At 36.4% G+C, this 12,066-nt stretch overlaps 1 protein-coding gene across 2 annotated transcripts in view; it reads left to right on the plus strand.

The window, feature by feature from the left end:
• Positions 1–486: 486 nt before the first annotated feature.
• Positions 487–12,066, plus strand: part of Rnf170 (ring finger protein 170) — a 30,352-nt gene continuing 18,772 nt past the window's right edge. Inside the window, exons 1-2 of one of the 2 annotated variants that reach the window (XM_010622443.3) lie at positions 487–1,109; positions 8,779–8,922. In XM_010622443.3, the coding sequence (XP_010620745.1) occupies positions 8,786–8,922 (137 nt within the window). In that variant the 5' untranslated portion in view covers positions 487–1,109; positions 8,779–8,785. Of the gene's footprint in view, positions 1,110–8,044; positions 8,137–8,778; positions 8,923–12,066 lie in introns of those variants that run through there. The other variant, XM_010622442.3, reaches the window with a different exon arrangement.

Consider the following 12,066-nt stretch of genomic DNA (forward strand, 5'->3'; position numbering starts at 1 on the left):
ACTGTCTTTGCTTTCACAGGTGTAAAAGGTTTTTATTCCTTCTGATTCTTATTATAAGAAATCTCTGTACTTGATATACAAAAAGTTCTGAATGTTCTCATTTATAGTTACAGACCCAAAAATTATAAAAGGTTTATTACAATTCAACTTTGTCAAATACATCTGGGTGCATTCTGGTTGTATAAACAAATTGTCTTACAACATGTACAGTTGTTTGAGCTCAACAATTTTTTCTCCTTTTTTATTTTTATTTTTTTGTATTTTAAAAAAATTTTATATTTTTATAAAAAGGTATTTGCCCATAACTTAAGTTGGCTTGTAGATGTCATTAGAGTCAAAGACACGCTTCCACCTAGGTGGCAAGCCGATCACGCCGATGTCAAGACTGGTTTTACAAATTCAATACATTGTTTATGTACATTAGCTTGGGAATTTGTTACGATCTGGTTCTCATATATCATGTATATATCTGTTAATTAAATTGGGATCCTTGGGCTTAGAGAAACTTCTGGACAGGGCTCCCCATGGTAAATGAAGGGTCAGCTGCCTGGAAATGTCATTTGTTCCAGCCTTCATTCACAAAGGGTAACCCAATAATTTCCATTGCCTTATGGAAGACTCACCCCAATAAACAATTGCTAAATATTATGAAATATGTTTACATTTGTCATCATCAAAAGGTTAAGTTTTCTGTGGGGAAAAAAAAATGAGGTGTTGTATCAAGTACCCTGTTTTTGAGCCCCAATTTTCTGCCTGGGGGCTATTACGAAAGGGAGGAGGTAGCTACAGTTTCATTACAAGGTACTCAGGGTACAAAACTAAATTAAGGGACAAAGGTTTTTCATATAGTTATGATACTTGTTATTACTAATTTCATGGTGTACTAAATGCATTCATGCCTCCCATGTGTACAGGTCTTCTAAGATGTTATGGTAATAACCTGTTTTTGACTCAAGTATCTGTCTTTCTCTTGCACTCCAGCTACTTATGATAAGATGTCAAGCCAACATGAGATCACCAGTCAGATGATAGTTTTGATGTGATGTGTATGTTATATGTGTCACGTAGGGATACTCAGACACCAAACATATTAAAGGATAACAAATTAGGTGAGAGTTTTCCTTATATCATTTAATATCTTATAAACGGAGGTGTTTGACTAAGAAGGCTGTTTTGTACTAAGATGAACATGTAAGTGTGTTACAAAGATAGCGTCATCATGATTCTCACATTAAAATATTATGTGTAGCTCTTGATCTCAAGTTTTTTCTGTAAAGCTACTTAACTATTGTCTGTTAACATTCTGCATGGATTTGACTACTAAAATAATTAGGGTTGGTAAAAAAAAAACAGTCCTCTGGCTGTACTTTATTTTTCAAAGTGTTTGATAGCCAGATAAAATTATAATAGGTAAGCTCACTGCACCCACTATAATACTAATGTCATTGATCTTCTCTTCTGGGTATTCAACAACTAAAGTTTGGAGACCAGAACTAGAAAGGTAACAGGGCTAAGAGGACAGCCAGTATTTTGGCCCTGGCCCTCCAAGGTCAGTGAGGACCCAGGACATGAGGGAAACTTTTCTACAGGATCCTACAACTTTGGTGAGTCGCCCAACAACCTCTTGAGCAGGGAGATTGCTGAACGCAGAGGACAGAATCAACAAATGTACAGTGTGCCAAAAGACCATCACCAAGAGGGAAAAGTCTCCCATGATTTCACAAAAAGCAACACGGTCAAGCAAGGCTGGCCTGAAACTTGTGATCCTCTTGCCTCAGCCTCCTAAGTAGCAAGCATTACCAGTGTGTGCCACCACACCTAGCTCCTACACTTTGTTTTTTACTCTGATTTTAAGAAAAACTATGAAAAAACTACTATTGAAGGCCTCAACAAGTGAATCAAACATTAGAAGATCTCCATGTAACATTCCTAGAGTTGGTTGATATTTTTTCAGGAGAGGAAAATGCAATTGATCTCTTTGTTCCTCTGAACAGCATTGCAAACATATGTTGGAAAATAATGCAAGTAGCATAATATGGCAGTGCACTAATTAAAGTATCTGTGGTCTCTGACATCTTAAAAGTGTTCAGGAAGCAATCTTTTACCCAGGGATATCATGACAAATTGTTTTGAAAGGCATATTATGGGGGTGTATAACACTTGGGTTTTTTTTTAAGTATTTCCATTTTATGAATTTTTAATTCAATGAGTTATATTAAACTGTACTTAACAGGAAAATAAAATCAATAAAATTAAACTTTAATATGTAATAAGTATGTAGAATAAACATTATCATTTTCAACATCAATTGTTTACCTGCTTACAAGATTTTAAAAAACAGCAGAAATAAATTCATATGTGAACAACAATGAAAATAGAAGCAAAATTCTACCACAGAAATAATCTTTGCTTCAATTACCACACCTAAGGTTGTCTTCACACATGACAGCAGCATGTTCCAAACACAAGTCTCACTTTCACTGACAGAATGTGTGTTTTGCTTTCCTATCTCTTGTTTTGGCAGGTCATACCTGTCACCTTCCTGGTCTTCCTCTTTTCTCAAGAACTTCCTATTATTATATAAGTATACTTACAAGGAAAATGAAATAACAATAAAATAAAATATCAAATATATAATGAGTGTGTAAACTACACATCAATATTTTCAACATCAGCTGTTTACTTGCTTACAAAATCTAAAAAATAGGGCCTGGGATTTAGCTCAGTGATTCTGCCACCTGCCTTGCAAGTACAAGGTCCTAAGTTCAATCCCTGGTACTAAATAAATAAATAAATAAATAAATAAGAGCAGAAATAAATTCCTTTTAGCTACAGTGAAAATACAAATAAAATTACCAGAGGAATATTCTTTACTTGAATTATCACACCTTAAATTATTTCACATATGAAAACAGCATGTCCCATACACAAGTATCATCACACTTAACAGCACATGTGTTTTATTTTCCTATCTTTTTTGGTAGATCATGCTTGTCACTGCTCTTGTCTTCCTGTTTTGTCAGGAGGCTCCTATTACAGTGGGCCCTTGAGTTATGACTGGCCTGACATATGAACAACTTGAGTTATAACTGGAATTATGACCAAAGTCTTGAATTATGACCCAAATGTCAGCCACTTGTGCTTTCAGATGCTCTCTCATATAGATTTAACCCTTAAAGAGTTCTGGAAGGAGCATTACAGCATCCTTTCCTGTATGGGGTTAATTGAGAAATCCTAGGCCAGTGTCTCTAAGGACTCAGAGATCTGCCTGTGTGCAGGAGAGGGACTTTGAAGGCTACGTAGAAGAGCCTGACTGAGCCTTCAACTGACCAACTTGAGTTACAATCAACTCTTGGGAACAAATTGAGTTCACAAGTCAAGAGTCCACTGGGTGTATTATACAATGTACACTTAGCAGAAAAATGAAATATAAAATATGTACCAAATGTTTAGAATAAACCACCATTTTCTGTATCAACTGTTTACTTCTTAAATCTAAAAGATAACAAATTTCTATGTGAAGTGCAATAAAAATACAAGTAGAACTCCCACAAAAATAGTCTTTACTTCAGTTATCGCACCAAAGGCAGTTTTTACACATGAGAACACTATGTTACCTATACAAGTATAGCTTGTAATGACAGCCCATGTGTTTTATTTTCCTCTTTCTGGTAGAACGTACTTAGGAGGTTCTTGTGATATTTTACCTGTGTGTTCATCAGTCTGCTACAGAATTCTTTTGTGGAGTTCTTTGGGCAGATACATACTGTTCTTCCTCTGTTGTTATTGCTCATTTATCAATTCCTGTCGCAATTCTCTAAGTATCTCCATGATATTTTGTGCTTATTTTCTTTGTGTACTATGAAACTATGCCACACATGTTTAGGGTCAAGTGAAAACACAATCATTGGACAACACTTTGTATTACGAGGGACTTCTTAGTTGCTGCATAACTTGTCAACATCTACTCCGCCTTTCATTTGGTTATAAAATGTGACCATTTCTCGCTACATTTGTGTTGAGGATTCACCAATCTTTTTTCTTTTTGAGATAGTGTCTGTCTCACTATGTAGTCCAGGCTAGCCTTGAAGTCACTACGTAGCACAGGCTGATCTTGAACTCACAGGATCCTCCTGCCTCAGCCTCCTGAGTGCTGAGATTACTAGTGAACATCACCACACCTGGCTTCCCTGTCAATTTTATCATGGTGTAACATTGACAATATCAATACTACTTTGTTTTTCTTCACCATATAGGAGGCCACTGTTACCCAAAGACTGTATTATACTTTATTGTGAACGTGCAACATTTTTTCAGGAATCTTAGCTGTGTTCTTGTGAATAGTTCCTGTGCTGGTCAACTGATACTCTTCTAGGAAATGTAATATCATTGAGTAGTGAACCAATTGTCAAATGTGACATTTGGAGTACTTTTTGAAATAGGTGCAACAAGTTTGTTCACAATGTCATATGGTTTATTACTGCACAAATAAAGCCTGGTGGCTGAATTCCAGGATAAATTTCTAAATTAAAGGCATAAAATGTCTTCTCTTCTACCAGAGCATTTGTTTTTATACCATATTTGGAAGGTTTACTTGGCATATAGTGCCAAAAGCTTCAACAACCATGAAACAATGCAAGTTGTTGATCAGTTATCATGTATTCAGACAGTGTATAAATTGCTTGACAGTTTGAAACAAAGCTTTCAAAAGATGAGTGAATAGCAGCCATACTGTCGATTTTTTTTTTCTTTCTTGGCAGGTCTTTTTGTCATCAAAACATAGAGAGTTTTGAAAGAAATCAAATCTCTATAGTGTTTTTATTCTAAAAATCTCAACATACATCTGTCACTTCTCCATAAATTCTCTAGAGTCTATTAGAATGATAAAGTCCTGCTATGAAGGCTTTTAGTTCAGATAGGTATCATGATAAATATATTTTGTATATTACTACTGATACATATAGAATGTTTTACTTGTATTTCATTAATTGTATTTCACAACATTTTGTAGCATATCATCATTACAGACAATTTCCAACATTGAATGGCAGCGTTGTTTTGTCCAGTAGGTTTTACCCCTGTCAAGAACCTAATAACATTTCCTGACTTAGTTCTAACGTTGGATCATTCAGGTATACTTTAGCATTTTGTAGCATTTTGATTAGTCAAACATTTATTTACATTACTGTTTTCTTTCTCACCTGAATCAAGGTCTTCATTCTGTACTTCTCTGTCATACCTTGCTAACTTCTTTGGCTCACATGATCCAAGTCTTCATTGGTAGCTGAATCCCCTAATGACTCACTTTCAATCTCCTGAAGTTGTAAAAGTGGATTTTCGTGCATCATGGTACTGAATTGGTTTAATTTTATAAGAAAACATTTAATGAAACAAATTATAGATGCACAGTTATGTAACTGTAATATGGGTAAAACTCACCTGCTGACCCTTTTACACATGTGCATACACCTTGCTGTTTGACATACCAAGTGGGTGAACAGCACTGTGCTGTAGTCCCCAGTACAGTTACTGAGAGGCACATCTGGCTTCTGTTATGCTAGTGTACGTATTTTCATTAGAAAAGTATGGTATGCATCTCTGCTACCCACCCATAATTCCCATTGAGTATAATATAGGTGTCAAATTACACAGTCTGTGTAAAATTTGTGCAGTAAAATTTAGTCATATTACCACTGTTTACACTTAGAAGGATACAGAAACAAATTGACATTTTTAAGTATTAAATGATAAACTGCCTAAATGTACAAACATGACAGAAAATATGAGTAATCATATTGTATCAATGCACTTAACCTGCAAAGCACTTTTCCCTCTTAATTTCATTTAATCTTTGTTACTCTGTGGTAATTCGATTCAGCAACTGCAGGCTGGGAATCTTGACAGGGATAACATTTTCTGAGCAGCAGGTACAAGCAGTGTTACCATGACAGGTTTATTTGCTTGCTGCTGACAAGATCAAAGGCCATATGTTTTGGTAAAAAGGAAAAAAAGATTTATTCAAATCTAGCTCCGAGGAGGTGGAGAGGCCCATTTGCCTCAAATCACCGTTTTTGCTGTGTGCAGGTTGGAAGGATCTTTTATACTAAGGAACAGAGAGGAGGGGTGCACAGAAAGAGAATGCAGTTCTCTCTACTTGTTTATCACTTCCAGCTGTCTTGAGCTCCCTGCTCCCTTTCTTGTGGAAATGAAACTAGTTTCCAGGCCTCAGCCTCTGATATTTTGTCACTTTATCTGGGTTGAGACAAAGGGTGTGTTGATCATGTGCTTTGAAGAAGGGAGTTTGGGGAAGTTGCTTATCTCTAAAAGAAAAAAATATATGTAACTTTTAAAGTTCCATTTTTCAGTGCCCACTACACTGCCTTTATGACTTTGAATTACAGCTATACCATTTTTAATTTAAAAACAGGAAATTAAAACAAAAATCTATTATCTCTCTGACTCACTGTATCAGTGCTCATTAGAGAAACATTTTACATAAGATACGTAAATAGTGTATTTAAGGATTACGGGGTAGGCTTACAGTGGCCTCCTGCAGAGTCTGGTGTGGAAAAATGCAAAAAGGTTTCTGTGTGCTAGAGATCTGAAGGATCCAGTTGAAGGCCAAAGGCCTGGACCTCACTCTAGAGTCCCATGCAGGTCCATGTCAGGAGGTGAAATGCTGGAAACCAGGAAGTGGATGCAAAAGGTGAAGGTAAAGGCTGAAGCTCCTCCAAAGAAACAAAATGGAGCCTGCTCTGTTCCCCCTTTTATTCCATCCAGGATACAAGCCTTTTGGTTGGTACCACTCAGACCTAGGGTGAGTTTTCCTTCTCCAGTAAATCCATTCAGCCACACCCAGGACTATGTTAATCTAGTTAGTTGGGCAGTTCTGATTTAAGTTGACACAACAGTTAACTGTCTTGCCCACCCTTAGATTATTTGAGGCCTTTTTCCCCCCAGTTTGAGCTGCAGTTCATTTGTTCTTACTGAACACAGGGCTCTTTGAGTTTCCTGGCATGTACTTGTTGCAGGGTTCCTTAACCCTGGGGTCTCCTTCAAGAGGTGGTTTCTAGGTTCTGTCCCGAACAAAGAATTGGTCAAGACAAAGGCAGAAAGCTCAGTGTGGTGGCACATACCTGTAATCTCAGCACTCAGGTGCTTGTGGATCACTGAGAGTTCAAGGCCAGCCTGGGCTCCAGGGCCAGCCTGAACTACATATATAGTGAGACTCTGTCTCAAAAAAAGAAAAAAAAAGCAAATAGTAGTGAGGTTTTACATTTATTAATGGTAGGAAAAGAAATATGCTCTGCAGAGTGCATGTGGGCCAATTAAAAATAGAAGTATAATCTGCAGAGTGAGAGCAGACCACCGTGAAGAGGCAATGGCAGCCATCTCCTCCCATTTCTCAGGCTGACTTCGAGTCTGAGTTCTCTTCTCAAAAACTGGTTGAGTTCCCGTAAGAAGAATTGAAGTTAGCAATCTCTGATTGGTCCCAGGTACCGGGCTTTGGGAAGTGTCCTGGAACTGTGATGGACTGGTTACCTTTCCTCCCCCAGCCAGTTTCCCACTCCCTAATCTGGCTCATAATGAGCACTTGAAACCTGTCATTAGAAAGTTCCTGATGTATCAGGCTATTGTATAAAGCTTATGAACCTTCCTTTGATCTGTTTATTTGTTGTGGTTTCTTCCAGGAGAGGTAATTTTCCTACTAGCAGCCATTTGAGATTCATTACCAAAGTGTTAAGACTGTCACACAAAATTTCCTCATAGCAGATTTATCTGAATAATGATGATTTTGAGTAAAACTTTTCAATTCAATAAGTTACATTAATGCAGAACTTTCATATTACATATATTTAATAATTATTTTTTACTCTTTAGGTATCTTAAAACTTTGAACTTTATAGTTTTGTAGTCTGAAAAAAATATCAATTACTTACGATATTTGAACTCCAGTGCCGTTGAGCTTTCTCTTCTCATACCTCTAGAATTGGGTCCTACCATTGTGCTTTAGTTTTTGAGTATGGGAAGGAAATTTCATATCCATCTCCTCTTCATAGGAAATAGAGCCGCACAGTGGTTCCATATTCCAGGAAGTTCAGAAAAATTTGAACCATAAGCTCAGCCTAGTTTTAGGTAAGGCTAATTGTTTTTCAAGCACCAGAATTTTCATTAATTCAAATAGTCTTGGTATTGATATAAAGACTGTAAGATTTTTAATGTCTTTTATCTTTCAGATTACTAACACTTTTAATTTTGGTAAATCATTTTTATGTAAACACATTTATTACAGCCTCCTGTGTACAGATCCTACATTAGGTATTTACAGAAGACATCCGTACATGGTAAATTCCAAAAGGCATACACATTCAGTTCTGTGAGGGAGAGGAGGAATCTGGTCTACTTGGAGAGATTATTTGATATCCAGGATTTAGAAAGGAGCACTCCAGCAAGAAGAACATCTTTTTCCTTAAAGGAACTAAGCTTGAGGAGAAAAGAGTAAATTTTTTTGGTCTTAAAAACTAAAAATAGACGGTAAATTATATTAGTTGCTCTCCTTAAGGGAAATAATGTTTTGTACTCCCCCACATAATGTTTCTGGCAAATTTTAAAGAACTCTTAATGGGAAAATCTTCACTGGCATTGTGCTTAACATAGGCTATATGAAAAGGATGCTACAGATATTAAATATACTAGAAGACAGCTGTACATATATTGCATTTATTAACATAATTTTCACTTTGTTAGTAACTTTTATCTTGTTTCTTTATGTTTTAGACCTGGAATGGCCAAATATCAAGGTGAAGTTCAAAGTTTGAAACTGAATGCTGATTCCGTTATAGAAGGAGTGAGTGACCAAGTTCTGGTGGCAGTTGTGGTCAGTTTCACTTTGATTGCTTCCCTGGTATATGCACTTTTCAGGTGAGATGAAAGGACAAATACATTGAAATATTTGTTTCCAAGAGTCACTGAATTTTTGACTTAATATATAATAAGAAGAAAAGTAATTTATATCTATATATATATTTACTAAAGTACTTTTTTTTCCATTGGGCTTTGAAGCTGACACGTTTCCTATATTAACTAGATAATCATCCATATTTTGTTTAAACTGTTAATATTTTCTATGGGAATATCATTTTTAAAATTTGTTTCATAATTGAAAAAATGGTGTCACTAATAGGTAACATAATTGCAAAATATTTTTAGTTTTTAAATGGGAAAACAGCTGAAAAGGAAAAAGAATGTAAATGCAGAGGAAACTAAGATGAGAAGTAACTTTTATTGCTACAGAATCAGAACAACATTTAAAGGCCTCAGATGTCTATATGCTAGTATGTAGGTTAGTAGATTTTTAATCCCCCATATTACAAATCAGTGTTTTTCCTATAAAAACAACAAAAAAGATTATTAAACAGAATTTGAACACTTAAGGGAAAAAAATGGTAAGTCATTCTTTTACCTTTGCACTGATAGTCTCTTATTAGGACAACATGTTCATTATGGTAGGGCATTTTTTTGGAGTGATTGTGTTTTTTGTTTTGTTTTGTTTTTTTCTTCTTCTTCTTTTTTGGTACTGGGGATTGAACTCTGGACTTTGCACTTGCAAGGCAGGCAGCAGCACCACTGAGCTAAATTCCTGGCCTTGGAGTGATTCTTTCTAGGGAATAATGACTAAATGATAGCAGGTTTAAGTGAATTCATAACTAATATAGGAATACGGACTGATGTTTTAATAGAAACCAAGCAAAAGTATTCTACGTATTGCTTCAGGACTCTGTCTTTAGGCCTGCTCTGTTCATTTTTAATAGCAAATGAGGGGAGGAAGACAAAAGGAGCATGCTTATTATCAGGCAGGAGGGACAACTAATGTGTAGTGTAACAGAATCAAGATCTAGAAATTGTCAACCTATACACATTTATAGTCAATTGATCTTTGACAAAGGTGCCAAGAACACTCAGTAGAGAGAATTCAACACATAGTGCTAATACGTCTGGGTAGCCACATGCAGAGAATGAAATTTGACCCATTCTTCACCATGTTAACTCAAAATGGGTCTTCTAAGATTTAAATGGTAAGTCTTAAAACTACAGAATTTGCTGTGATTTACTGCACTTCGTCTCCCAAGAATTCATGCTTAGTTTTCAGAGTGGTGGTGTTAGGAGGTGGTGTGGAACCTTTCTTGGCTAGGGCCTAGTGGGAGCAGCTTTGCCCTTAGAAAAGGTTAATGTATTTTTGGTAAGGACCCTATTAGTTCCTGTGAGAAGAGCTGTTATTTAAGAGCAAGATGCAACCCTGCGTGGACTCTGGCTTTCTATCTCACCTTTTATTTCTCCATCTCACAGTGTTTCTGCCATGATGCTGTTTGGCATAATATAATGTAGGTAGGGGACCCCTTAACACTTTCTGCTTCCTAAATGATAAGCTAAATTAAACGTCTTTTCTATGTGTGTGCAATACTGGGAAGTGAAGCAAGGCCTCATATATGTTAGGCAATAGCTGTACCACTGAGCCACATCTCCAGCCCTTTTTCTTAGAAACAGGATCTCACTAAGTTGCCCTGGCTGGGCTCAAATTTGTGATGCTCTTGCCTCAGTCTCCTGAGTATCTGGGATTAGAAGCATGTGCTACTATGACCAACCTAAACCTCTTTTCTTTGTAATATTACTCAGCTTTGGATACTTTCATTATAGCAATGAAACAAATACAATTCTTCTAGAAGAAAATATAAGTAAAGCATCACAATCTTTAATTTGACAAACAATATTAGATATGATACCAAAAACATAGGCAACAAAATGATAAAGTACATAAACCAGACTTGATCAGAATTAACTTTTGTACATCAGAGTACATCACCAAGAAAGTGAAAAGATGGGCATGGTGGCATATACCTATAATCCCAGCACCCTGGGAAGTGGAGGCAGGCGAATTGCAGTGTTCAGCCTGGGTAACTTAGTGAGAGACCCTGTCTCAAAATAAAAAGAGGGAGGGAGCTTAGTGCAAAGGTCCTACGTTCAATCCCCAGTACCACCGAAAGACACTCCAACTAATTTAAATGAACAAACAATTTGAGTTGACATTTCAAAGAAAATATACAAATGGTCAATAAGCATATGAAAATATGTTCACCATTATTAATTATTAGGGAAATGCACAAATCAAAACCACAGTGAGATACCACCTCACACCCTTAAGAATGGCTATTATCAAAACTACACAAAATAGGGGCTGGGGATTTAGCTCACTGGTGCCGTGCCTTGCCTACCTTGCAAGTACAAAGGTTGGTGAGAATGTGGAGAAATTAGAACCCTTGTTCACTGTCAGTGGGAATGTAGGATGTTGCTGTTGTTATAGAAAACGGTATGGCAATTCTGTTTGTTTATTTGTTTTTTGTATGGCATTTCTTCAAATGAAAAGTTGAATAACCATATGATTCAGCAGTTTCACTCTGGCCATATGTCCCAAATAATTGAAAGCAGAAATTGAAAGAGATATTTGTAGGACTATGTTCATAGAAGTAGTATTCATAGTAGCCAGAAAGTGAAAGCAGTCTGTTCAACAGATGAAAAACAAAGTATTGCATGTATACACAATAGAATATTTAGCCTTTTAAAGGAAGGAAATTCTGCATTTCCACCAAACATTTAAAGAACTAACACCCATCCTTTTAAAATTTTTACAAAATCTTGAAAATGGACTACATCGTGACTTCTTCTTTTAGGGCTAACATTACCATGAAACCAAAGCCTGATAATTCAGTACAGTAAAAGAAATTTATAAACCAACAACCCTGATGAGCAAAAATTATCAACAAAATACTAGCAAAAATCAATCCAACAGTGCATGAAAAAAGGATTATACATCATGACCAAGTGGAGTTTATCTCTAAGAGGCAAGAATGGCTTAGTGTATCTGGGTATACTGGCACACACCTGTAATCCTAGCACTCGGGAGGCTGAGGCAGGAGGATCACTATGAGTTCGAGACCAGCCTGGGCTACATAGTGAGTTCCAGGTCAGTCTTAACTACATAGTGAGACCCTGTCTCAAAAAACCAAAAAA

This window comes from Fukomys damarensis, unplaced genomic scaffold (genome assembly GCF_012274545.1).
Source record: "Fukomys damarensis isolate Sample0158 unplaced genomic scaffold, DMR_v1.0_HiC HiC_scaffold_18, whole genome shotgun sequence".
NCBI classification, from domain to species: Eukaryota; Metazoa; Chordata; class Mammalia; order Rodentia; family Bathyergidae; genus Fukomys; species Fukomys damarensis.